Raw genomic sequence first — 27003 nt, forward strand, 5'->3', positions numbered from 1 at the left:
AATCAATCATAGGTATGTTTACCTCCACTTCCCTGAAGATTAGTAGAGTGGTGGAAGGTGAAGTTGGTCTACCTATCTCAAAAGTGTTGCTAATATCTGTCTGGTCCTCTAATTCTTCATCAGTCTCCTCAGGTGCAAGAGTAGGGACATAGGAGGGTGGGAAAGTAGATGGTGCAGTAGTAAACTCATGACTCTGCTCCCCATCTCCTATGTGGATGGCATCAACATCGTCTGAAAGCTGAACAGTCTGAAATGGTGATTCCTTTGAAACATAAGACTGTTCCTCAGTGAGTTGAGTGGCCATCTGCCCCGTCTGATCAGTCAAACTCTGAAAGGAAGCTCTGGTCTCCTGCTGAAACTCCATGTTCACTTGCTGGAACTGAATGTTCAGAATAGTCATCTGCTCCAATAACTCCTTCAATGTAGGCTCAGAAGTAGTGGAAGGATGAGGAGTTGCTTGTGCAGGCTCATGAAACTGCAACTGCTGTGGTTCCTGGACAGGGGGAGGCATACAAGCATTCTGGAATGTGGTTCTTGATATTGATGCTGTGAAGGGCGGAATCTTTCCAAAAACAGTTGCTTAAGATCTTCCCAATTGGTGGTGGACCCACAAGGAAGACAAAACCGCCAATACCTAGCCACTCCAGCTAACGAGTATTCAAATGCCCTTAAGAATATGTCCTCATCCGAGACATCTGGAGGTTTCATTGAAGAGCATATGGTGTAGAACTCCTCCAAATGTTTATATGGGCATTCACCTGCAAAACCATGAAACCTAGACAGCAAATCTATCAGTCCAGTGTTGAAAACACAACGAATATCCTCCTTATCAATTGGAAACGGCTCCCTAGGAGCACTCTCATGGGATGGAGGAGGAATCGTTTTGTTCTCAACATAGAAATCAGCAGAGTATATATGAGAAGCAATATCAGAGTAACAAGCAGGAGGAGAATCATAGACACAAGCATAATGAGAATTACTCACATAGCCAAAATAGGTAGACATGGGAAAGAAGGGGGAAAAGAAGAATGCAATGAAAATATGCAACTACAGCTACCCAAATGCAACACACAATGACGAACACACAAAACAGAACATCACACTCACAACACAAGACAAGACACAACACACACTAACACAACAAAAGACCTAAGACCGAACCGTTGGTCCCCGGCAACGGCGCCAAAATTTGATGAGCTGTCGCAACCCACACAAATTTAATTGCATATTAAGAATGCAGTATAGTGCTAGGAATGACTCCTAGGTCGTCTCTCAAGGACCAACTGGGGTTCAAAATCAGGTCTAACACGTAGTGGGGGGTTTTGTGAAAGATTTTTGTGGTGAATGCAGATTAACTAAATCAAAGCACTGACTCAAATAGATAATTAAACACAAATATGATAAATGGTTTCAAAGACAGAAATGAGACGGTAGCTTCAATTTCTTAGAGCAAAATGAGGTGAATCCAAAAGGTAGGTGGCAAATTCAGTTTAAAATAAAAAAAATGGAGCGTGAATGCTCTTCTTCTCCCATAACGAGACCCTNCATTCTATGAGCTAAAAGAAAATCAATTCAGATGNCGTGACACATGCTTNCATAAATTAAAAAAATAAAAATCATCATACGGCTATAATAAAAGAAATTANAAACGCACATTGAGCGAGAATGGAAAGTTGCAACATTAGACTACTAAATAAAATGCCTAAACATCACGGTAATGGTACTAAAAGAAAAGGGGAATGCATGAACAGTAATATAATGTAACAGAATTGCGAAACGGAAATTGACATTGAAATGCTTCAATTGATTAATGAGTAAAGTAACTTAAAACATTAGCTAACATTCAATGCATGCAATGTTCTAAAAGACCATATATTGATAAGCCAAAAAAAAACCTAAAATGAGCTGCAGCATGATGTAATAAATGAAGCACCGTGCAGCAACTCCCATTGCAGCAACTACCGTTTCAATCTCAACTAAATTGATAGCATTGCCTTTTCTCCCAACCGAAACCATCCAGCTTTAGACCGTGACATGTTGCACTCAATCCTTACCTAATCTACTTCTTCAAATTCAATTGGATTTTGGGTGCAGCTCAACAAGAAACCGGCCCCACCTAAATGAAATACACTCATCCTATTGCTCCAAGTACAATGTTGCAGGAAAATTGAATAACCACTAAATTAAATTGTAGCAACCGAGAAAGGAGTCCTCACTTTTCACTTAATCATCAAGAACTGATTTCACCCAAGAAATAAAAGCAAAGAAGAACCATGTGGGTGGTTGGAAGNGACGGNTGGATGAGACTTTTCANCTAGTAAATGCAACACTCATTCTCATAGTAACNACATTGCAAATNTCAAATAGAAAAATGAATAAACATGACATGACAACAANTAGGCAATCACGCTCAATTACCATTTCTACCAAAGAAAAGTAAATTTGTTCCCTTCATTATTTTATCCACGTTCAAAGCAAAAGAAACTCTCCATAATAAATTCTGCCGAGAGAATGTGACCAACGTTGCAACCGAAGAATATCCACCCCCCAAGTGGCGGCTGCAGCCAAATATATGCAGGGTAACGTGAGTGTCTCCCAATGTAAGGGTGGGGTCCACCTACAATAAAACCCTAGAGCCATGTCACCTCCCTTTATAATTGGGCCTAGTCTATCACTACCAAAAATTGGCCCAATGTTTACAAATTTAATTAAAAACTATCTAGACTACTAAGTTTCAAAATAATTAAATTTGAAATGTCTATGACAACAGTCTTGAATTAAAAGACACACTATTCATGTGTGGCATCTCAGTGCGATTTAAAAACAGGAAATGGATTGTGAATAGGAAGCTTAAGGAGGAGGGAATGGTAGAGATCAAAAGGCCTTACTCCACAGCAATCCAGAAAGTGGAGAGAAGAAAGTTGAGCAAGTGGGACGATGAAGATCCCGGCATGAAGAAGAAGAGTTGATTTGTTGGAAAGCACCTTTTGAACTTTTGAACAATTTTTTTTTTATTTTGTTGTTGAACATGTAATTTTTGAAATTTTTGGAACAATTTTTGGGTGGCATCTAATGGGGGATGCCAAATTTTGTGAAATTACTGAAGAACACAGGAAGGCACACCTACTGTTGGGTGTTAGAAGGATTTGCACTTACTGACAAGTGCTAAATAGGTTTGGGTCAGGCTCGCGACGTTAAACAAGCGCTACTAGGAGGCAACCTAGATTCTCTCTTTTACCTTTGCATTTAAATTCTTAGAATAGGTTGAATTTTATTTTATTTTTAGTGTGTATGCTTGGATTGAATACTTTTTCTGAAGATGTTTGACTGAATGATTTGCAAGATGAGCCTATTTGATAAGGATTTGATGTGGATAAGAATTGAGTTGCAATGCATGTTGATATTCTGTGAAACAGATGGGTGATGACTTATTGTGGTTATGATGCTAAGTAGGGTGTATGAATGAATATTGTGTGAGAAAGCATGTTGTGTGAGGTATTGAGCTCCAGAGTTTTTATTGTTGTATATATTGTTCACAAGAAGGCATGAATGATATTGCCTTAATCTAGATGATTGATTGAATTACATGTGAATGTCATATGATCAAGGCATTTTTGAAAACCCTTTTCTAGCCAAATTTTCACCCAAAGTGTTTGAAAATATTATACCATTTTTGAACCTTAGCCCTAAACAGGATGTGAACCCTTGTCTTGAGATTCTTTACCTTGAGTTGGGATGAGCTTAATTGTTGGTGATAAAAAGGTTCAAGTTTGGGGTTGCATGGGGAAAATTGAAAAGAAAAATTGAACAACATCAAGCTCAAAAGTTGTGAAAGAAAAATACATGAGAAAAAGAAAAGAAAAGAAGAAAAGCATGAAAATGAGCTCAATGCAAAAGAAAAGGGAAAAAGTTGGGAATAAGTGAGATTGGTGAGGAAGAGAGTTGGTCTTAAATGTTGAATACTACGGTAGCTTTCTTAACTCAAGGACTTTGCATTCCAGAAAAACCAATTTTCTTGTTAGCCCAGCCTCATTACAAGCCTTGGAAAAGTCCTTTTGATGGCCTTTGCATGTAAGAATTTTGGTTGTTTTAGATGAATGGAAATTTTGTTTCATGTGACTTGTGAATGATGAGTGTTAAAGTGCTACCTTAAACACTTGAGTGATCGAGTGAAACACTTGCCTGGTGAGAATTGTTGAATTTCATGATTGCATCTGTGCTTGGTGGATTAATCATTCATAATGTGTAACATCTGTTGAATAACTTGTGAATTAAACTGAATTTGAAGCATGCATGCATCTTGATTTGACTCCACTAAAAATCTGAAGTTGAGTAGTTCTTGTCATGTACTTTAGGAATGTCGAATTATTGGATGATTGAGTAGAAAGCCAAGCTTTGCTTTGTTTATTGTTTTGTTTTGTTTGCTTGAGGACAAGCAAAGTTATAAGTTTGGGGTTGTGATAACGGTTGAAAAACAGTTATATTCATATGTCAATTTAGACAAAATTACACCCTTTAAGACTTAGAACGAGCTTAGAATCAAGTAAAACTCAATAAATGAGTCAGTCGAGAGTTAAAAGCTGTTTTTAGCGATATTATGCTTGTTTGTACTATTTTGTAGTGATTCTGATGAAAGTGAAGATTGGGGTTGAAGATGAAGGTCTTAGACTCAAGATAGAGGAAGAAAGTTGAAGAAAAGAAGAGTCAAGAAACCGCTCGGCAACAAAATTCACCGTTGGGCGGTCCAAGGCGAGGAGAAGGCACCTGGCGTGGGCGCTGGGCGGATTTGCGATTAGAGGAAAACCGTCAGGCGGTGGCCCCCTGCCGCCGAGCGGTGGCGCGATTAGGGGCAAACTGCCGGGCGGCATAAGTGTGTCGTTGGGCGGTTGTCCGCTGAGCCTGGGCCTGTTTTCTGTGACGCTCCTCAGTTATAAATAGCCCTGTTACGATTTCATTCTCATTCTTTTGACAGTAGAGGGCGGCCAGACCTAGTTTTCACTCTCTGGAGAGGATCTCTTGGATGCTTAGGCTCCTTTTCATCTTATCTAGGGTTTGCTTTTCCATTCTTCCATTATTTTCATCAAGGTTCACCATGACAATGGTGAACTAAACCCTTTTGTTTTTGGGGGAAACAATGTAATCTTTTGAAACTCTCTTTTATTGAAACTCTTGTTTATTTATATGATTCTTCATATGCTTTCATTATCAATTGTTGGGCTCTCATCTCCGCTTAATGCTTTTATCATTTAACTCATTCGATAACTGTTGTTTGTCTCTATTGATACGGGAACGTATAGTACTGTCATGAACTGGTGAGATATTCCTTGATTAAGCAATACCAACCTAGGGATAGGGGTTAGGACGATCAATTGTTTTTGCTTCTATTCTTAATGCATTTCTAATTGCTAGGGGAGGCTAGGGATAGCAAGCTGGTAATTAGTAATAGGCTCTTTTCGCCGAGGGATCGGGTTAAGGGTAGGCCAAGAAAGTTTGCATAAAAATTAGATAATCAAGCACATTAAACAAGAGGAGTAGATAAGAGGGAGTGGATAAGATGAAATTGTCAACCCCCAACAACTTCATTCATCCATAGTCTTTTTTGTCAATTGAATCAACCACATTGCATGTTTATTTTCTGTCTTTTCATCCACAACAATTAATCTTTTTCTACAAGTCTTACGATTTTAATGCACATGAACGATAAGGCCTTTCGAGTCTCTTGGGAAGAACGATATCAGGCTTTACCAATTATATTACTTGAACGATCTAGTACACTTGCCAGTGAGTCAACAGTTCTTCAGGGTGTTTGATATTTTTTTCAACATTTTCTTTTTCTTCTTCTTTTTTTTTTCTTTTTCTCTCTCAACCTCTTCTATCTTACTCAAAACCTCTTTTTCACTCTCTTCTTTTTTTACCCTCAATCAATCTTTCTTTTTCTTCTTCCTCAATTTTTTTTATTTCTCTCTTCTCTTTTTTTCCCTCTCTTTTTCTTTCCTCTCTTATTCTCTTTCATCTTCCAGGCATGCTATAACCTTGTGTTGGGGCAAATCGGCAAGTGTACCGAGTCGCACAAGTAATATAAAATGGTAACACCAAGTATCGTATCCCTAAGAACTCTCAACGCTGAACAGTTATGTGAAAACATGATTAATTAAGACTTAAAAGAAAAGAGATCATGGATTGTATAGCAAAAAGAATAAAATAAAGCAAAGTGAAAGTGATCAGTGGAAAAAGAGCATAAAGATGAATGAAGGTTGATTTATATGAGATGAGTATGTTGTTGGGGTTAGACTTCACCAAGTTCCCTCTCATGTATATAAGAATTCTTCTTTTGTTCATTAATGTCAACGTCCCTCACTAAAACACTTAAACCCAATGTCTCGATAAATAAGCTTGTCCCTAATTACTAGTTCATACAATTCCTAGCATTCCTGGTAAAAAGATGTGAAGATCAGGAGGTTAAGACGACTAAGACCCATATCCTCATGTCTGAGCAATATAACCCTTAGGAGTAATTTAACAAGGACCTGAATTGAAAGGAACCTGTCGGCACTCATGCAACTCACAAATAATGCTATTGTATAAGCAAGAATAAGAACAAATAAATTACTCTAACAATTAATGGAAAAAGCATATGAAATTGAGAATTAATTCAAATACATGAGAGTTTACAAGGTTACATCATTCCCCACAAACAAATAGAAATTAGTTCACCATAGACATGGGGGAACCCTATGAATAATGGAAGAAAAGAAGAGAATGGAAGACTAAGAATTGGCTAAGAGTGTATTGTTATGCTCTTCTCTGCCAGGGATGCAAAACCTAGAGCCCCAGGGTCCTTTAAATAGTGCCAAACGTGTCCCAAAGTGCGGCCCAGTCCAAAAGAATCAAATCAGAGAAAAATCAGGGCCCAAGCCACGTGAAATCACGCTCAAGCGTCGTAGGGAGCTCGCCCAAGCGTGAATCAAGGGTTCTGTGAGGCTTGGGCGCCAATTTTGGACGCTTGAGCTTCGGGCATCCGTCGCCCGGGCGTCGGGTCAATCGCCTAGGTGACCAACGGGGAATTCAGCTTCGCTGTTTTTCGTTCCTGTCGCCTGGGGTTCGAGTTTCCTCCCTTCTTGGTGCCTTTTTGACCCCTTTTGAGCTCCTCCTTCATGGCTTTTCACTTCTTCTTCCAATATTGTTTCAATCTCTGTCAAAACAAGGGGAATTTGTTAGAAAATAGTTAAAATCAACCTCAACTCTGTTATTCACACAATTTACTGAAAAAATATGAGTTCAAGCAAGTTTCTAAGTGAAAAAGAGTGCTTTTAGTATCAAAATCACATAACAAATAACGATATTTTAATCCATTATCACAACCCCAAACTTAGAACTTTGTTTGTCCTCAAGCAAACAACTCTAACTCAGCTTTTCAGAACAATCACTACAATGGCTCAACCTTTTTCAAAAACTTTTTCAAGACAAAGAATCACTTATATCAACTTCAACATAAGATTTTAGTCAAGATGTGCAGATGTGTCAATGCATTTTCAACAAATGCTATCCTTAAGAGTGATCAATCAACCGAGCAGAGATGCAGTCAAAATTCAGAGAACTAATCCTCACCAGGGAAAGTGTTTCACTCAAGCACTCAAGCATTCAAAAGTGTATCACTCAACTCTCAGGTGTATGGTGTGGTGTTTCTCTCTGTTGTCACAATGTCACACAAATTAATTTTGCCTTTCATTTAATGACAATCAAACATACTTACAAACAATTTACTTAAAATCAACCTCAACTTTCTTATTCACACAATTTACTGAAAATATGAGTTCACGCAAGTTTCTAAGTGAAAAATGGTGCTTTTAGTATCAAAATCACATAGCAAATAATGGTATTTTAATTCGTTATCAGTTCCTAACCCACCAACAACTTCTTTCTTGGGTTCTCACCTTTATTCCATTGTCTTCAAATCCTTCAGTGAAGGAGCCACTACCTCTTCTGCTCCCTCAGACTGTAACAGTGATGCTTACCTCTCTACTGACTTCAACATCGTCAAAATTAACCCAAGTGATGGACGCAACGGTGAACTGGTTCATCACAAAACTTGCATTGTAACGTGAAACAACTCCATTTCCAAAGCTTTTGATGTAACTCTTTATGAACTTGTAACCCACGGAACCATCCATTGTAATGGTAGGTCCTGAAGCAGGTGTTCCCACGCCACTGTTTGCAGCAGGAGTCACAAGTTTCCACGCATATCCATGATAAGGCAACCCAATTAACAACTTCTTAGACGAAAACCCCCGTCTCCTCCACTCTCTGATGCCAGAATCAGTGTTATCCCAATCAGATGAACCATACAAAGCCGCATGAAAAATCGTGGAATTTGCCACCTTAGGGAGATAGTAATCATAAGACATAAAGTGCACCCAATCCAAATTCTCCTGCATTGATTCGAAGGGGTAACTCAAGGAGTCCAAAGCCTTAAGGTAGTATGATACCATCACTAACAACAACTCTGGCTTGGTAGAGTTTATTGCCTCTGAAGTTATTGCAGCATGCCACTCCTTCAAAAGGGTTCCAAAATTGGCAACCTCAGAACTTGGCTCCGCCCCAGTAAGGTCTATGCCATGAAAGCCATAGAACCTGACTGTTCTGATGTAAGAATCAATGAAAAGCTTCATGTAAGAAGATCTATTTAGCATTGAGGTGAACACCAAAAAGTCCTCCGTGCCACCCTGGATGGATAAAAGCGTCGAAACAGATGGGTTTTGGAGCTTGACTGTGCTGGTGAAGGTGTAGAACTTCTGCTCCTCGGAAGAGTTGATGAAGATGTTGTAGATGGTGGTGTTTATGAAGGCAAAAGCACATAAAAGGTGAGTGAAAAGCGTGGCTTTGATGTCTGAAGTAGAAACTTCATTGTCGGAATAGTAATACCCGACTTTCACCCATGAAGGGTTATCTCCAAAGGACTGATATTTGAAAGAGAATAAGGTGAGAAAGAAAGTGCAGAAAACGATGAGATTAGAAGCCCTCTTGATAATGATCAGAATTGAAAAGTGTTGAAGAAAATATTGATTTGTTAGTGTTGCCATGTGTTGACATTTTAACAACTCTCTTTTCTTAATTTTTTTTGTTGAAATTAGGAATATTGATATCACCATCATCATCACCCTCGTCATCCCCATTTCCAAAACAATACTATTACTAACTAACTTTTTCACATTGGAAAAAACTACAAAACTCCATTGTTGCGTAAAAAGAACAAAAGTTGATGGTTCTAGAGTGCTCTATAATCAGTTACAGCTACTTATTTCCTAACCCTTTAAATTCAACGAAGATCAGAAAACAATTTCTTCTTTTATGGTAATTAATGGTGTCAGGAAGAGCTGGTGGAAGAGAGAGAAAAATGTGGAGGTAGTTAATGGTGGGAGAAATAGAAAAAAGAGAGAAAAGAGTGTTAGGAAGAGCAGATGAGAGAGAAGAAAAGTGCAGCCACATAAGCCTGATGTTAACGTCGTTCCTACCTACTTAACGGAAGGGACCAAATTCTTACAAAATTTGTAACATGGGGACAAAATAGCTTCATTTTTAAAACCGGATACAAAACACAAATTTGGCCCCTAACTTGGGGACGAAATAAGAATTTAAGCCTATTTAGAATCCCATATTGAAAAAGAAGATCTTGCTCAGAACATTGAGCATGATTGGTATCACGGGTTACAGAAGCCACACTATCAGATAATGAATTAATCTTTCTTCTACCTTGAAGCCACCCTCCAACAGTTGACGATGATTTGTTTGTTGTTGAGGATGTCAAAGAAAAGATTGGAAGGCTAGACGGAGATTGAAGTTTGGGACCCCAAGATGAACCTTGACAACATCATCCCAAATGGTGAGCTGTGTGATTTTGGTCCAGATGTCATCATCAAGAATAATAGGGACCCCTTTTACCTTGGTTGTGACGATTCCATCCCGGTACTTTTGGTTGAAGTAGAATACTATGATGAGATCAGGATATATACATGATAACGGTCTAAAAACCGTTATTTTCATACTTAAATTTGATATTTAAATACACCCTTTATGGCTTAGAATGAGCTTTAAATCAAGGAAAACACTTAGTTGTGTCTTGTGAGAGTCAAATGTTGGTTTTAGAGATATTATGCTTGTTTTACATTGTTTTGCAGGGTTTTAAGGTGAATTGAAGATGGAAGTGAAGTAAGGTGGACTTAGACCCATGAAAGAGGGAAAAAAATGATGAAAAGAAGGGTCAAGTGAGCCGTTGAGCGCCAGAATGGTCCGCTGAGCACTCAGAGCTATTAGAGGGAAACCGCTCAACGGCAAAACTAACCGCTCAGCGGTCAAAGCGACAAGAGGGAAACCGCTAAGTGGTGAACTTAGGCGCTTGGGCGGTTGTCTGTTTTTATTAACTAGATTCTGTAATCTTTTTGTTATCTTTTTAGGCTTATATATAGCCCTAGTGCAAATCAAAAGGGGATTCTTTTGGCAGAGAGAAACGTCCAGAGCTATTCCACACACCTTAGAGGAGGTTCCTTGGATGCTTAGGCTCCAATCTACCAAGTTTAGGGTTATTTCTTCCATTCTTTCATCATATTTCATCTAGTTTCACCATGATTATGGTGAACTAAACCCTAGGTTGTTGGGAAACAATGTAATCTTTTGAAACTCTCATATATCCAAATTCTTATTTATTTTATATGCTTGCATATACTTGATTTATCAATTGTTAGGTTCTTCACCTTTGCTTAATGCTTTTATCGTTTAACTCATTCGGTAAATGTTGTTTGTCTTTATTGATATGGGGACGTACAATAATGTCATGAACTGGTGTTGAATTCCTTGATTATGTTAATACTGCCGAGGATAGGGGTAGGACGATCAATTGTATTTTGCTTCCGCTTATCATGAATTATTAATTACTAGGGGAGGTTAGGGATAGCAAGCCGGTAATTAGTAATAGGCTCTTTTCACCAAGGGATTGGGTTAAGGGTAGACTAAGAAAGTTTGCATGACAATATGATAAATAAGCTAAATAAATAAGAAGAGTAGATATATGAGGGTGGATAAGATGAAATTGTACACCCCAACAACTCCATTCATCGATACTTTCTTTAAGCCAATTGAATCATTGCATTTGCATGTTTACTTTTGTTCTTTGCATACAAACACCAATTTAATTCTTTTCTCAAGTCTTACGCGATTTGTTTACATGAAAAATAAGGCCTAAGAGTCCTTTGGGAAACGATACTTGGACATACCCATTTATATTACTTGATAACGATCTGGTACACTTGCTAGGGACTTAACAATACATCCCTTTTGTTCTACTAGATGAGTGAGACTTTGGGCTTCAAATAAACAAGGGAATTAGAACCCATAAAATCTGTAGAAATCTAGTCGGATGAATTTGATTGCCATGATTTGACATTCTTACCAAAAGTGGGCAAATTCTGCGTGTTTTTCGGTGTCGGAGATCCAACTCAATCGATGCAAGTCGAGGAGCATGAGATCGGGATGAAGAAGCTCCAGTAGTTCTTCTGCGAGGTCTTCTTGAATCAGCCATGGCAATACGAGAGAAGATGGGATATGTGAAGAGTGATGAGAGTAAAAGGGAAATTTGGTGCAAATTTGAGTTGGGCAGAGTTTTGGGTGCAAAGGAGTGTTTGTTAATCGACTATGAGGGGTTATTTATAGGAAAAATTGAAAACCTAGTTGTTTACGGCCGTTTATAGCCATTTTTGAACATTGTAACGACTATATTTTTGAAACTGCACACATGATAATCGATTATTGCTAATGATAATCGATTATCTTATCAAAAGTTAATTTTCTGAAATTCAATGATAATCGATTATCTGTTCATGAATACCCAGATTTAAGTGCGAGTCCGGATAATCGATTATTTCACATAATAATCAATTATTTGCGAACCTAAGATCTTTTCTAAATGCTCAGAATAATCGATTATACCCATGTGATAATCGATTAAATACGTTGGAAGTACGAAAAACAAAAAAAAAAACTTTAGAAATTTTAATTCTAAGACATATCTATAACACCTAACTCTCTTCTAAGATCATAGAACCTATCTTTGGGTGATGCTTTTGTGAAAATATCTGCCAATTGATGCAAAGTATCAGTATATTCTATTGTGCAGTCCCCCTTTTTGGATATGATCTCTTAAGAAGTAATGTCTTATCTATATATGCTTAGTTCTAGAATGCATTATAGGGTTCTTGATCAGGTTTATTGCCCTAGTGTTGTCACATTTCAGAGGAACGTGATCAAGAAAGATATCAAAATCTTCCAATTGTTGTTTCATCCACAAGATTTGGGCATAACAATTTCCTGTAACAATATATTCTCCTTCTATGGTAGACAAAGCTACACACGTTTGTTTTTTGAGTGCTAAGACACTAAAGAGCAGCCCAGAAAATGACCAGTACCACTAGTACTTTTCCTATCTATTTTATAGCCCCCATAATCTGCATCAAAATAACCTATCAAACTAGGTGTTGCATCAGAAGGATACCAAAGTCCAAAAGAAATAGTTCCTTTAAGATATTTTAACACTCTCTTAACAGCAGTCAATAAGACTCCTTAGGATTTCCTTGGTGCCTAGCACATACACAAACACTTTGCATAATGTCAGGTCTACTAGTAGTAAGATATATCAAAGATCCTATCATGCCTCTATATATTGTTTGGTTCACTTCTTTTCTAGATTCATCCTTATCTAAGTAACAAGAAGTTTCCGTGGGAGTGTTGGCTTCTTTACAGGTATCCATTCCAAACTTCTTAAGTACTTCTCTACAATATTTGGTTTGGGAAACAAAAGTTCCACATTCCATTTGCTTTATTTGTTGTCCTAAGAAGAAATTCAGTTCACCCATCATATCCATTCCAAATTTCAGTTCACCTTTCATTATATTTGCAAATCCCTCACACAGTGAATCATCTGTAGATCCAAAGGTAATATCATCCACATACACTTGTACAAGAAAAATGTGTTTTCCTACTTTCTTAATGAATAAGGTTGAATCAAACTTTCTTCTAGAAAAATCATTCTCAATCAAGAAGGTACTAAGTCTTTCATAACAAGACCTAGGTGCCTGTTTAAGGCCATACAATGCCTTTTTCAGTTTATACACATGGTCAGGAAATCTAAAATCTTCAAATCCAGGAGGTTGACTAACATATACTTCCTCTTTTATAAAACCATTCAGAAAAGCACTTTTTACATCCATTTGATATAATTTAAATTTCATCAATGATGCATAAGTAAGTAAAAGTCTAATTGCTTCTAACCTGGCTACCGGGGCATAGGTCTCATCATAATTTATACCTTCCTCTTGATAGTATCCCTTTGCAACTAGCCTTGCTTTGTTTTTGTGATGTTTCCATCTTCATCAAGCTTATTTTTGGAAAACCCATTTTGTGCCAATGACTTGATAGTCTTCTTTTCTACGAATGAGTTCCCAAACGTCATTCCTTTCAAATTGGTTTAACTCTTCTTGCACAGTAATGCACCACTTATCATCTTGAAGAGCTTCTTTTATATTCTTGGGTTCTATTTGAGACACAAAAGATACAATTAAGAAAAAATTGTATAAATTGTGTCTAGTTAGTTACCCCTTTTGATATGTCTCCAATGATGTTGTCGAAGGAAAGTCCACGTGGTTGTTGATAGCTCTTGGGATCAACTTCTTGATGTTCAACTTAAGTCTCCATAGGATTGCTTTCATTTAGGTACATCTCTTCAAGAGCTTCCCTTAAATAATCCTCATCACCTGCAATTGGTTTATTTGACTCAAGAGGGTTCACCTTAAGGTCCACAATTTCATCAAAGACAACATGGATTGACTCCTCAACTATCAAAGTTCTTCTATTAAACACCCTATATGCTTTGCTAGTTAATGCATAACCCAAGAAGATTACTTCATCAGATTTAATGTGATGCCCGGGCACTGACGAAGGCGGGGAGTGCGGCTTTTAACAGGCTTCGAGTGGAAGGGGCACATGGACGAATCAAACATATACCGGAATGAGAGGGATCTGGAGACTGTATAGGTATGGGACTATACAGTTGAAGGATAGCTTAAAGGAATTGATTTGGCTACTCATATCAATAAATGCATTTGCTTTTCGGTAGCCTAACCCATAAGAACTCCATGGTTAAGCGTGCTTAGCTTGGAGTAATTTAGGGATGGGTGACCTTTTGGGAAGTTTTCCCGGAAAGTGTGCGAGTGAGGACAAAGCACAGTGGAAAGCCTCGTGTTGATGTGTGGGGCCAGTCAACAGTCCCTATAAGTTGTCGGGGCATTACATTTAACATTAAATTCTCCTAGATTATCTTTACCATTTTTCAATACAAAGAATTTGCATCCAAAAATTCTTAAATGCGACACATTTGGTTTTCTTCCTTTAAACAGTTGAAAGTTAACTTAAGAATGAGTTTAATAAGCATCCTATTTAGCACATAACAAGGAGTACTTACTGTATCAACCCAAAAATATTTAGGTACATTTGATTAATTCAAAAGAGTTCTAGCTAATTCTTCTAATGACCTAATTTTCCTTTCAACAACCCTATTTTGTTGGGGAGTTCTAGGAGCAGAAAAATTATGAGTTATTCCATACTCATCACAAAAATTTTCAAAAGACTCATTTTGAAATTCACCACCGTGATCACTTCTCAAAGTTTTGATTTTCAAATCCTTTTCATTTTAAACATGTTTTGCAAATGTTTTGAATGCTTTAAAAGCTTCACTTTTCAAAGTTAAAAAGAATGTCCAAGTAAATCTAGTATAGTCATCAAAAATCACAAGTGCATAATAGTTTCCACCAAAACTTTTAATTCTAGATGGACCAAACAAGTCCATATGCAAAAGTTCCAAAGGTTTTGATGTAGAAATCATGCTTTTGGATGAAGAAAGAAGATTTGGTTTGTTTTCCTTTTTGACATGCAGAACATAATTTATCTTTTTCAAATTTTAGCTTAAGCAAACAAATCACAAGATCTTTTGAAATCAATTTATTTAGATGTTGCCTATGTATGTATGCAGCTCTTTTATGTTATGGCCAAGGATTTTCCTCTTTGACAACTAAACATGTTATGCTATGACTATAAGCACTTTCAATGTTAATCAAATAAATATTGTTATGCCTAATACCTTGCAAAGCAATATTAGAAGAATTACTAAAATAAGTAGTGCATTTATCACTTTCAAATGTTACCTTGAGACCTTTGTCACATAACTGACTTATGTTTAGGAGGTTGTGTTTGAGACCTTCAACATATAATACGTCTTTTATGGTCAAGGTGTTTCCTCCTCCAATGTCTCCGGTTCCAATAAATCTCCCTTTGTTGTTATCCCCATATGTTACAAATCTTTGCTTCTTCTTCTCAAAAGAGATGAACCTCTTATTGTCACCAGTCATATGCCTTGAACAATCATTGTCAAGATACCACAATGACTTCTTTAACTTAGTAGGTTCTTGCAAAACAAATTAAGCAAGAATTTAGGTCCCCAATATCATTATGGGTCCTTGGGGTTAGTACATGCAAGCAAGCATCATTTCATAATTTTAACCCATTCATATTTTCCATTTGGAACTCCAAAATGTTTAATGTTGCATTTGTTAGATGTATGACCATGCTTCATGCAATAGAAACAACAAACATCATCCACCTTATTTTTCACAAAAGTCCCTTTTTCAACCCAAACTCTACGAGTTCTCTTAACTCTAGACTTCTTATGATGATGCATGTTTGTTGACGGATTGACAAGTGTACCAAATCGTACAAGTAATATAAATGGTAAGACCAAGTATCGTTTTTCCCAAGAGACTCATATGGCTTTCTCTTTCGCGTGAATTAAAATAATAAGACTTGAAAAATAAAATTTAATAAATTGGATTTGAGGATAAAAATATTAACATGCAAAATAAATGTTGATTCAATTGACAAGTGAAAACAATGGATGGATGGATGTTGTTGGGTACTAACAGTTTCATCTATTCCACTCTCTCTTACATACTATCCTTGATTATTAGATTGATTAAATTGTTATGCGACTTTCTTAGACTCCCCTTAACCCGATCCCTCGGCGAAAAGGGCCTAATATCAATTATCGGCTTGCTATCCCTAGCCTCCCCTAGTAATTAATACCGCATTATAAACAGAAGTTAGCGCAATTGATCGTCCTACCCCTATCCCTAGGTGGTATTGCAGAATCAAGAGATTACTCATCAGTTCATGTCATTACCGCACGTCCCCATGTCAATAACGACAAACAACGATATACCGAATGAGTTAAACGATAAAAGCCTTAAGCACAGATGATAACCCAACAATAATCAATCAAAACATATGGAGACCATATAAATAATCAATAGTTTCAATAAGAGAGAGTATCAAAATATTACATTGTATTCCCCAACAACAATAGGGTTTAGTTCACCATGGACATGGTGAAACTAGATGAAAAATGGAAGAAGAATGAAAGAGCAAACCCTAGAAAAGATGAAAAGGAGCCTAAGCATCCAAGAGATCCTCTCTAGAGAGCAAAATTAGGTATGGTCGTCTTCCCATGTCAAAAGAATGACTCTGAATTCGTAGTAGGGGTATTTATAGGTGAGGAGCGCATCAAAATCAGGCCCAAGTCCAGCGTGCCACCGCCGGGCAGTTTAAGTGTGCCGCCCGGCGGTTTCCCATAACCTGCCACCACCGCCCGGCGGCAATCGCCACCGCTCGGCGGTTTCTCTCAGCTTGAGATCCTGCCTACTCCTCGTCCTGGACCGCTCGACGGTTTAAGTGTGTCGCTGGGCGGTACGTCGACTCTTCAAAACTTCATTTTTCTGTTCTTTTCTTGAGTCAACGACCTGTATCTTCAACTCCATTTTCTACTTCTCTCAAATTAGCTTCAAAACAAGCATAAAATCGCTAAAAACAGCTTTTGACTCTCTCCAGACTCATTTATTGAGTTTTGCTTGATTCTAAGCTCGTTCCGAGTAGTAAAGGGTGTAATTTGGTCCAAATTGACATATGAAAATCATTGTTTTTCAACCTTCATCAACACCCCAAACTTAGAATTTTGCTTGTCCTCAAGCAAAACAAAACCATCACACAAAACAAAACTTGGCTTTATACTGTTTCATCCAATGCCTCAACAATTCCAAGGTACATGACAAAATCACTCAAATCAATATTCTTAGTGAAATCCAAAATAATATGCATGCATGCTTTCAATCCAGAGATTGCACAATAGATGTTATACACTATGAATGGTCAATTCACTAAGCAAAAATGTACTCATGAAATTTAACAATTCATACCAAGCAAGTGTTTCACTCAATCACTCAAGTGTTTAAGGTGACACTCCAACTCTCTATTGTTCACAAGTCACATGAAACAAAATTGCCATTCAACTCAAATAGTCAACATCTTTACATGCAAATGCCATCAAAAGGACTTTTCCAAGGCTTGTAATGAGGTTGGGCTAACAAGAAAGAATTGGTTTTTCTAGAATGCAAAATCCTTGAGTCAAGAGAGCTATTAAAATATTCAACAATTAAGCACAACTTTCTTCCTTACCAATCTCTCTCATTCCCAACTTTTCCCTTTTCTTTTTCTTTTGCATCGAGCTCTCCTTCATGCTTTTCTTCTTTTCTTTTATTTTTCTCATGAATTTTTCTTTTCACAACATTTGAGCTCAATGCTTTTCACTTGCTTTTTCAACTTTCCCCCAACAACCCCAAACTTGAACCTTTTTATCTCATACAATTAAGCTCATCCCAACTCAAGGTAAAGAGTTTCAAAACAAGGGTTCACACACTGTTTAAGGCTAAGGTTCAAAAAAAGGTAAAATATTTTTAAGCATTTTGGGTGAAAATTTGGCTAGAGAATGGTTTTCAAAAATGGCCTTGATCATATGACATTCACATGTAATTCAATCGATCATCAAGATTAAGGCAATATCATCCATGTTTTCCTGCGAACAATACATGCAACAATAAAAACTCTGGAGCTCAAAATCTCACACACATGCTTCCTCACACACAATTCATTCATACACCATGCCTAGCATCATGACCACAATCATAAATTCATCACCCATCTATTTCCTGGACATCAACATGCATTACAACTAAATTTTCTTTCACATCAAATAATCATCAAATAGATTCATCATGCACATCATTTAGTCAAACATTTTCAGAACAAGTAATAAAGCCAAGAATACACACCAAAATTAAAATTCAACCTATTCTAGGAAATTAAAATGCAAAAGTGTAAGAAGAAATTCTAGGTTGCCTCCTAGTAGCGCTTGTTTAACGTCGCAAGCCTGACCCAAACCTGGTTGACACTCGTCAGTAAGTGCACTATCTTCCACCACCCATCAGTAGGTGAACCGAGTCGAAACCTAGATACTGCTTCAGTTAAAGAGAATTTAGGCGAATCCTATTGATTTTTTATCTCGCCTACATATGTTTCGGTTCCCAAACCGAAGTCAATGACTGAAAATAACCGATGTATATTCTTTTAACTGTACTAGTAAAGGTGTGAATGATCACCACCCTTAAAGATTTATCCACAATGTATGTACAAATTCTCAATAAAGATTTATGATTGTTAGAATTTGATAAGAACACAACTTAAATGGATTTCCTTAAGGTGTGAATGATCACCACCCTTAAATATTTATCTAGAATGTATGTGCAAATTTACAAGGTTTATATATATATATATATGAAAGAATTAGTGAAAGAATTAGTGAGATATACGAGAGATATGTGCCTTTGGAGGTGAGAAAGAACACCTATTTATAGGTGACCAAAGACTTAAAACAATCCAAATTGTGAAAGCAGAACCACAACTTTCGGTTCCACGATGTGCGTATGATAACACTATGTGGGAGACACTTGTTATTGTGGAATAAGAGTGTATTCACATTTCACTAAGAGAGAATGGAATTATTCTTATACGTAGAACTCTTAAATAGTATTTAAAAGAATTAAACTAATAGTCGATTTAGTTGTATCAACATAACTTAAATGTAAGAAAAAAAAAAGTACGCACTTGTTATGTTATGTCAGTTTAGTTTTAAGAAATTTAATTACGTATAAACATGATTATTTAAATTTAACTAGATTGGAGCTTATAAGTTTGAAAAATATACTTTAAAAAAATATTATTTTTTGTTAATAATAATCCAAAAAATGTATATGGTGTAAACAATTTACAATAACTTAGTTTCATCTAGTTTACTTAAACTATGGATAGGTTTTAGTTTAATTCATTTGAATAATTATATTATTCAGTTTAGTCTATCAAATGAATTTTAAAATTTAGTTTAATTTACAGAAATGTAGTTTAATTCTTGTATTTTGTCTATCCGAATTAGAATGTTTTGATTTCTTCTATTCTATAGTTGTGCAAATTGAATTCGTAACAAAGATTTGCTGGGTAAGCTTGTGAATATAAAAAGATGAAAATGATTACAAATAAACAAACTTCACTATTGTCAATGCAGGCTATGTGTAGACTCAAAAACAAAAAGTTGCATTGATGATACGAAAGAGATGTTTAACTGAAATTTAAAAGATGTTTTGTATTATCTATAATTAAGGGTGGATAAATGGAACTAATTTGTTTAAACTGAACTAAAATAGTTCAACCAAACTAAACTGAATTGTTTTTTGTTTTATCAAACTGAACTGAACTGTATTAAATTGTACTAAACTACGATATAAACTGAACTAGATTACTAACTGAATTGTAAATTGTATTAAACTACAATATAAACTGAATTGAACTATTAACTGAATTGTAAATGGTACTAAACTACAATATAAACTGAACTAAACTACTAACTGAATTATAAATTGCACTAATTTTAACTACTATACTATTTTTACTATTTTTAGAGGAAAAATACTCTTATTAGAAAGAAAAAGAAAACCATCTCATTAATTTTTAAGGTATAAATTACATGTAGTTTATAAAAAAAAACTTTTTTTTATTTTTCTTCCATAATGATAAAGCTATATATATATATATATATATATATATATATGTGTGTGTGTGTGTGTGTGTGTGTGTGTGTTAAGTACAATTTATATGAACTTCATCTAATACAAGAGAATGTTAACAATCAAATAGTTAAATTCAATTTATTTGAATTAACATATAACAAATTAAATTTAAAGATAAATTAACTCAACCTTTTTCACTTTTGTAACAAAATAGACCTTTTTTTTAATAAATTTACTTGTAAATAATTACATATGAGAAAAAAAAACTATAGTTATTTTAGGACGCAGTGATTTTTTTATTATATTTCAATAAGACAGTACAATTATAGTAAAAATGGTTCAGTTCTTTAAAAACTGAATCGAAAATTTATTAGTTCAGTTTTTAAAAACTGAACCATAAAACAATATATTTCAGTTATAGTAAAAATGGTTCAGTTCTTTTTAGTATAATATAGTACAATTAACTATAGCAGTTCAATATTTTTTGCATAGCCCTAGTATAATAGTTAAAGTTTATTGACTCTTTTTTCAAAGCTTTTATAAAGTGAATGATAAGAACATTATTCCTAATTCTTAAGAGGTGTTTCAAGAACTTAATAACATAGTCTAGAATAGAGGAATATAGTTTTGGAAAGATCAATGCATTTAGAGTTTTAGAATTTAGGATTAGAAGTTGTAAACGAACCATCAATTTCAAATGGAAGCTTAGTTCACGAATAACTATGTATGTAAAAAAAAATTGTTAGGATTTTATATTGAAGTGAAAGAATTCTTATTTAGTTTCTTAATGAAACATACATAAAATTCATCAGAATAACTTTAAGAATGAGTAGACGGTTTAAGAATATTAGTCCTTTTAGTCTGTGTTTCCTTTAAACAATCATGTTGTACGGATCTTGAACTTCAGTAAGTGCCACAGTCAATAGATAAGTGGAATTATGTCTGCTTAGACAAATTTGGTAAATTGAAGAATGGTAATTATAATTTGGTGTGTCCTAGATTTCAGGAACATGTGTAGTATAAAATAAATTGATTTAATCAATTTTCATTTAATGAGAAACATAAATAAAAGTAATATCAGTCACTTTTTGAAGAATGTGATTAACATATCTTTACTTTTAAGTCAAAGTTTAATGTTGTCTAATGACATAATTAGTATTATCTAATTTATTAATAGATAAGTGCACGTTAATATAACTAATATATATACATGAACTGATCAGAGATATATGGATGACAGAAGAAATACTAAAAGAGATCGCAGCAGAAGAAACTATATGAAAATTGATAGCTTATAAAACAAAAATGAAAATTATAACTAACCAAACCCTTGTTATTTATTTATACGTAGACAAAATAAAGATTTTGTATTATTACATGAGTTTAGTTTCAAGTCCATAACACAAACTTAAAAAATACAACCAACACATAGACACCAGAGAGGACATATATAAAAAATATGAAGCGAAGGAAATGTTGATGCAAAGATATTAGTTAAATTGTCTCCTTGGCTGCAAGAAAGGTAAGCACAAAGGGAAGGATAACAGTTAAGATTGCAGAATAATTTAGGGTTGTTGGAGAAGCACTGGTATGAGGTGCAGGACCGTCAGCCATGTTAGGCATGTTAGGCATCCCAGAGTTGCTATCACCTTCTCCATACTGACCAGCAACCACCATACACACAACCAAAACACAAGCTGAGAACAAATACAATTTCAGTGATGAGGCCATATCTGATTGCTGAGATTACTGTTGCACTTGCTGTTGGACATTTTTTTTTATGATGTTTTGAATATAAATAGTAAACAAAAGTTGGGGTTGTACTGCTTAGGCCAGTTGGTTTGTGCACAAAGGTGGTCTCGGATTTGGCTCCTATATGTCGTTTCTTGTTTGAATTGAAAAATATATGATCGATGAAGTTCAACAAAGGGTGCTTTGTTTTAATCGTAATGCACTGGTTGTCGTTATATAAACAAAGTATTATGTCACTCATACACTCACGTTAGCTAACAGAAAAGAAAATAGTCTTTTTAACAACTTTTTAACCGTGACAGTTTATAATTAATCCGTTTTAAATATTTTTTTAAAATAAATTCAAATAAAATAATAACAAGGTTCTATTTTTAAAAAATTGTTAAAAAAAATCGTTAAAATATCATTATTCTAACAAAAATTTATGATTCATTTTTATTTTTATTGTATATATACCAAAAAAATTAACATTCTTAACAGAAAAGAAAACTAAATACTAACTGTGTCTTTAGTGTTTTATCTTTATCAATACATGTATCAATATATCAATATATGTAGATTATGATTTTGTCTTATATCTCAAATAATAAAAAAAGAAAAAAAAGGATTTAAATTATTTTAAACTTTAATTTTTAAGCGATATAAAATCATTAGATGTGATAAAAATAATATTTATAATAAAAATAAATAACATTTTCGTACCTATAAGAAAGTAGTTATTATTTTGAATAATATGATAATATTTTAAGTGATATTTTTATTTGATAGTCCTGAAATACATATATCATTATAAGAGAATAAAGTTCAAGTCGTTTATCATCTCAAAAACTAAAAAAAATTATAAATTCACAATTAATTAAAATAGACACAAAGAAAACGAGGTTTATCAATAGAAAGATTCTAAAGAAGGATTTATATAACTAATTAAATTTACACATTTAAAGTCTCAGTTTTTCTTTTTAATTTTTCCTTTATATTGCTATAAAACAGTGTATCACTATTAAAGAATATTAAATCAATATATTTTTGTCTAAATGGAATAATTTATCTTAAATACCCCCCTAATTTATTTTCAATTTCGAATTATTCTCTTTGGTCTTTGGAAACAATTTTTTATTCACCTTCTTTCCTCTGCCAGTCAACCTCTTGCTGTGGTTTCGTTGCTCACTCCTTTCTTAGCCACTTACCTTTTTTATTTTTCTTTTTAAATAGTTATGGCAAAAACTAACATTTATATATCAATTATTGATTAATGATTCTGTAAAATAAATTTTGAACAATCTAATGAAGTTTAATATTTATTCTCATAAAAGGTTTTGCTATTTTATTGCATATTCAAAAGGGATGAGTAGCCAAGCCACGGAAGAAGACCTGAGTGAGAGACGAAAGAGAGCAAGAAAAAGTGTTTCAAAACTTAGCAAGAATAATTTGAAATTAAAAGTAAATTAGAAAGATAGTTTAAAAAAAGTTTATTTTATTAATAACCATTTAAACTTCGTTTTTTTTTTACTGTGAATATTAGTGAAAATGTCACTAAAAGATCATTAAATAATAACAATTCAGGAATAAAATATAATTAGTCATAGAGACAATTTTATAAATTAAAAATTATTGATATTTAAAATAGTCTTTACTTTTAATTGAAATTTTATGAATAAGATTTTAAATTAATTTTTATCCTTCTTAGTTAAGAAGGTTTTAGCTATTTATTATTGTTAAATTAATTCAGGAATAAAATATAATTAGTCATAAAGACAATTTTATGAATTAAAAATTATTGATAATTAATATAGTCTTTATTATTAATTGAAATTTTATGAATAAGATTTTAAATTAATTTTTATACTTCTTAGTTAAGAATCTTTAACTATTTATTATTGTTAAATACTAAATATTAATAATAATAATAAATAATTAAAACCTTGTTAATATAAGACTAATTTAAACTTCGAATGACAAATCAATTATAAGTTTTTAATAATAATAAAGATTTTTTTGGATATTAATAATTTTTAATTTATTAAATAATATCTATCTTAGTTAATATATAATAATTAATTATTTTTTTTTATAAATTAGTTGTTATTTAATTATTATCTTGTAGTGGGTATTAGAGTTTAATATGTTTCTTTTCGGGAAAATAAGAATATTTACCTAATAAATAAATGTAAAAACATAGTTAAAAAAATGAATGGAGATGTTAAAGTTTTATTTTATTAAGGTTAAAAAAAATCTATTCCAACTCCATTAACATACAAGTATTAATCTACGAAGGGTAATATCATCAACTCACATGTCTAAATTATAAATTATATTTCTTGTAACTTATAAATATTTTTAAAAAGTTATAGTTGAATTTGTCTTGGTATTTCAAGTCCCAATTTATGTTATTCTTCTTTCAAAAATTAGAATTCAAAAATTAGAATCCACCATCGTTAAGTTGCCTCTTTTTATCATTAAAAAATGTTCAACATGTGGAAAGTTCCCATTTCATCTCATCAACACTAAAAATATTAGAAGAGTTGAAAAAGGTGGAAATATGTTCACATTGCTATATATATTTATTACAATAATTGTGTAACCTTTTCAAATTTATTCCATTTCCAACAAATCATATATATCCTCTTGTATATTTTCATCACTTTTTTTTTTTATGTTTTTCTCTTAAATCAAATAACTAAATATTTTCCTAAATTTCTATTTTGTTTCTCTTGTTACACATTTCTATTATGTTTTCATTCATTTTATTTCTTCTCTAGATTAAACAAAAAAAAAAAAAAAAGCTTATCTACATATGGAAATAATATTTTGATATTTGAACAATGTTTTGCAATCACTTTATACCTATTATTCTGTCCTAATTTCTTTGTATTTATTTGTTAATGGTCATTATCATTAAAACCAAGCTTTCAAGTGATTGTTTATTAAAAAGTATTTTCCTTTATACAGCCTTCATTGTGCAAGATTAGAGGAACTAATTATGCAAACAAAAACATCTTTAAATTGTCCCATCTCTATGTTAAGCACATGAAAGATGATTGATACAAAAAAATTACAATTTCATATGAACCATGAAAAACACTGCGTGTACTGTATTATAACATCAGAACGCAGCTTATTGAAATCAGCACTCAAGAGAAACAAGACCAAAATGTGAAAGGCATGTGTTCATAATAAAATCAACAAGCACAAACAAAAGAAGGAGATGTAACAAACTGAAAGTTTTCAAAGCCTCTCTCTAGCAATGAGAAGAGTAAGCAGAAGGGGGAAAATTCCAGTGATCACTGCATGATGGTTGTTGAGTCTACTTGCATGACTAGAAGGTGGTTCTACAGGAGCCAAGTCATGATGATGACCCTCATGAGCAGCTACAACTGCAACCAAAACAATGACAAGGACCATCAAGAATGATAATTTCACTTGTGAAACCATGGTTGCAAGGTTCTCAGATGATATTTTTCACTATTTGTTATGTATTATATATGTATATATATAGTTGTATCAGTTGACTTTTAAAAGAGGTGCATGGTCATATATAGTACTTAATTAATATAATAATGATATTATAATGAAGAGAATAATGTATACGTTGAAATTTTCAGTTTTTTTTTTTTCTTTTTTCACTTCTTACTTACTATTGTGTACAACTGCAGTTTGTTTTTGAATATAAGAAGTTTAAGAAATGAGTGTTGCATACTACCCATAAGAATTGGTCTGCAAATATATGCCTTTAAATAGTTCAAATATAAACTAACAATAGCTAAAAACTTCTCAATAAAAACGTTTGATATTGCATAATTCATCTCAATTCACCTCTGAAAGTCGTTAGAAATACATCATTAGCCATATTATGCATAAATAATCCCTTTTGTATTTAAAAAGAGAATCAACCCCAAAGAGTGTCTCTAAATTCAATCAAAATCATAATCGGATTATATATGCTAATTTAATATGAGATATTCTATATAATTATCTTTATTATATTTTTCTTTAGTACCTGTTGGTCATAATTAATTATCTTTAATTCTGGAAGTGAATGGTGTAATCCTAGTTTTGTTTTCCACAAAAGTACGTTTGACCATTAACTGCTCTTGAATATTTTATGTTACGTGTTTACTATACCTGGAAATATAAATTACGTATTATTATTTAAACGGAAGAAGAAACATTGCTTTCCAAAATGGTAATGCCCACAACACAAGTTTCCTGAATTGAAAAGAAAATGCTAGGTCAACTTCCGTGGCTCTATTTGTTATATATATTTATATTTAAGGAAAGTTAGAAATTAAATCCACAAATAAAAAATTGCAAGGTTAAGTCTATTATTGCTGCCAACCAAAAAATATAGTTAATAGAAAGTATACAGAGGGAAGTAAAAGAAGAGATATTGTCAAAGACAAGTAGTACTACAAAGTACGAACTAATTTGTGAGAATTACGATATTTAGAGGAAACGACACTAATAAAATATAATTATATATGTTAAAAGTAATCTACAAATAATTTATGTATTGATGATACGAACCACTGCCAAGTGACTCAGAACAAGAACACGGGACTCGATTTTTTTTTTTTCTTTTCTCCCTTCTTCGTCGATTTATTCGCTTTTATTGGTGTTTTTTGGTATGATTTTAACGTGTATAATTGTTTTTCATGAAATAATATTATATAACAAACCATTATTTTCTTAATTGATAATAAAAATTTTCTAATAAGTTTTTAACAACAAAAAAATAAGCATATATTAGAAAAAGACTAAACTTCAAAAATTTCAAACTACTTCAAGATGGGTTGGTTTTACAATCAAACCTTCACAGCACTAATTTGGGACCATTTGAAGTGTTTTCCAACTCATAAGTCTCAAAAATCATGACTTCCAAATTTCACAAATTTTGATCCCAAACACCATGCACCATAAACTTAGCCATGTCTCATCATTCATCTTCTGAGTCTTCATCTTCTATTTTGTTATTGCTCCTTTCTATCTCAGATTTCAAGGCTAGACTCTTTTTCTTTGTTTTTTCCATTGCTTCTTCTTCATCTAGTCTTCCAAGGTCAAGTTCATGCTCTCTCAACTTTCCAAATAATGCCGCCATAGTCATTGTGTTGAGATTTTGTGACTCAGAAATCACAGTCACTTTCGGTTGTCATGACCTGTCTAAAGATTTCAAAATTTTTACATTAAGTTCATCGTTTTCGAAAGACTT

At 33.7% G+C, this 27003-nt stretch overlaps 1 protein-coding gene across 1 annotated transcript; it reads right to left on the reverse strand.

Moving 5' to 3' along the window:
* Positions 1–7991: 7991 nt before the first annotated feature.
* On the reverse strand, positions 7992–9080 carry LOC106754690 (probable endochitinase). Its single transcript, XM_022778041.1, has one exon. The coding sequence runs from the start codon at positions 9078–9080 to the stop codon at positions 7992–7994; it is 1089 nt and encodes a 362-aa protein (XP_022633762.1).
* Positions 9081–27003: the final 17923 nt, after the last annotated feature.

This window comes from Vigna radiata, unplaced genomic scaffold (assembly GCF_000741045.1).
Source record: "Vigna radiata var. radiata cultivar VC1973A unplaced genomic scaffold, Vradiata_ver6 scaffold_207, whole genome shotgun sequence".
NCBI lineage: Eukaryota > Viridiplantae > Streptophyta > Magnoliopsida > Fabales > Fabaceae > Vigna > Vigna radiata.

Excerpts from the sequence above, each read along its gene's own strand:
- LOC106754690 (XM_022778041.1), bottom strand. The coding sequence starts at position 9,080 with ATGGCAACACTAACAAATCAATATTTTCTTCAACACTTTTCAATTCTG.